The sequence below is a fragment of the Myotis brandtii genome, unplaced genomic scaffold (assembly GCF_000412655.1).
Source record: "Myotis brandtii unplaced genomic scaffold, ASM41265v1 scaffold847, whole genome shotgun sequence".
NCBI classification, from domain to species: Eukaryota; Metazoa; Chordata; class Mammalia; order Chiroptera; family Vespertilionidae; genus Myotis; species Myotis brandtii.
Genome location: NW_005371441.1, coordinates 1,509,509 through 1,510,386, shown reverse-complemented (window position 1 = coordinate 1,510,386; position 878 = coordinate 1,509,509). Strand labels below are relative to the sequence as shown.

General features: G+C 46.7%; 1 protein-coding gene across 1 annotated transcript in view; it reads right to left on the bottom strand.

The window, feature by feature from the left end:
* Positions 1-569: 569 nt before the first annotated feature.
* The window catches only part of PPP1R14C (protein phosphatase 1, regulatory (inhibitor) subunit 14C), a 123,249-nt gene continuing 122,940 nt past the window's right edge, over positions 570-878 (bottom strand). Inside the window, exon 8 of the mRNA XM_005884732.2 lies at positions 570-655. Coding sequence (XP_005884794.2) covers positions 581-655 — 75 coding nt within the window. The 3' untranslated portion in view covers positions 570-580. The remainder of the gene's footprint in view (positions 656-878) is intronic.

Here is an 878-nt window from a genome sequence, read left to right as displayed (position 1 = left end):
CACCAAGTCCATCTGAATTTTGAGCCTCCCCCAAGGAGCCTGTGTGTAACTAAGAGGGGCAGGGCAGGTGCCCCAGGCCTAGCTCCAGGCAAGGGAATCAGGGTGCCTAGAGCCAGAGTCCTCACCATATGCCACTAGAGAAACCAGAAATGCACTCTCCACCGAGCTTCCCGACCAGCCAATGCTCCTCTACCAACTTTCTTGAGGGTGGGAGAGGCTTCCCCACCTCTCCCTCTGCTCACCACTGAGCGCGCCCCCTCTGGTCTGCTGCTGCCCAGGCACAGAAGTGACCAGAACCTACTTCTAAGAAGGGAGATGCATAATCTGCTGGCTTCCTTTTGACCTGCTTTCATGGAGAGAATATTACACAGTACTTGGTTTAAAGCAGAGAATTCATCGCTACCCAGTGCTCCCATTTTCCACAGAAAACATTGCTCAGATAGCGTGGGCTCCTCTCTAGACATCCCAGTAGTTCTTCCAACGAAGGATTCATAAAACTTTAAAGTACCACAAATGAGGCAATAAGTACACGACCTGGCAAAGCATCCCAATGAATGAAATAATAGAAAGTCCATAAATTTTACACAGTCTTCTTCTGCGGGGGGCTCAGCTTCCTCATGCCTCTTATCCGAGAGAGCAGCTCCTTGATAAATTCCTAAAAGAGATCAGAGGAAGTTAATGTGAGGGGCTCACTCTAAAAAAATGTGGGTTGAAAAATCTGCTTGAAGTAACTGATGTCAATTGAAGTTAACCTCAGTTGATGAGTTTGTTTGGATGTATCCCCAACTGATGATATAAGGCAGGACATTTTTAAACAAATGAAGAGTGCTTAAATTTCACACCATAATGCCTTCTAATTGCTACACAAGATGCTCCTC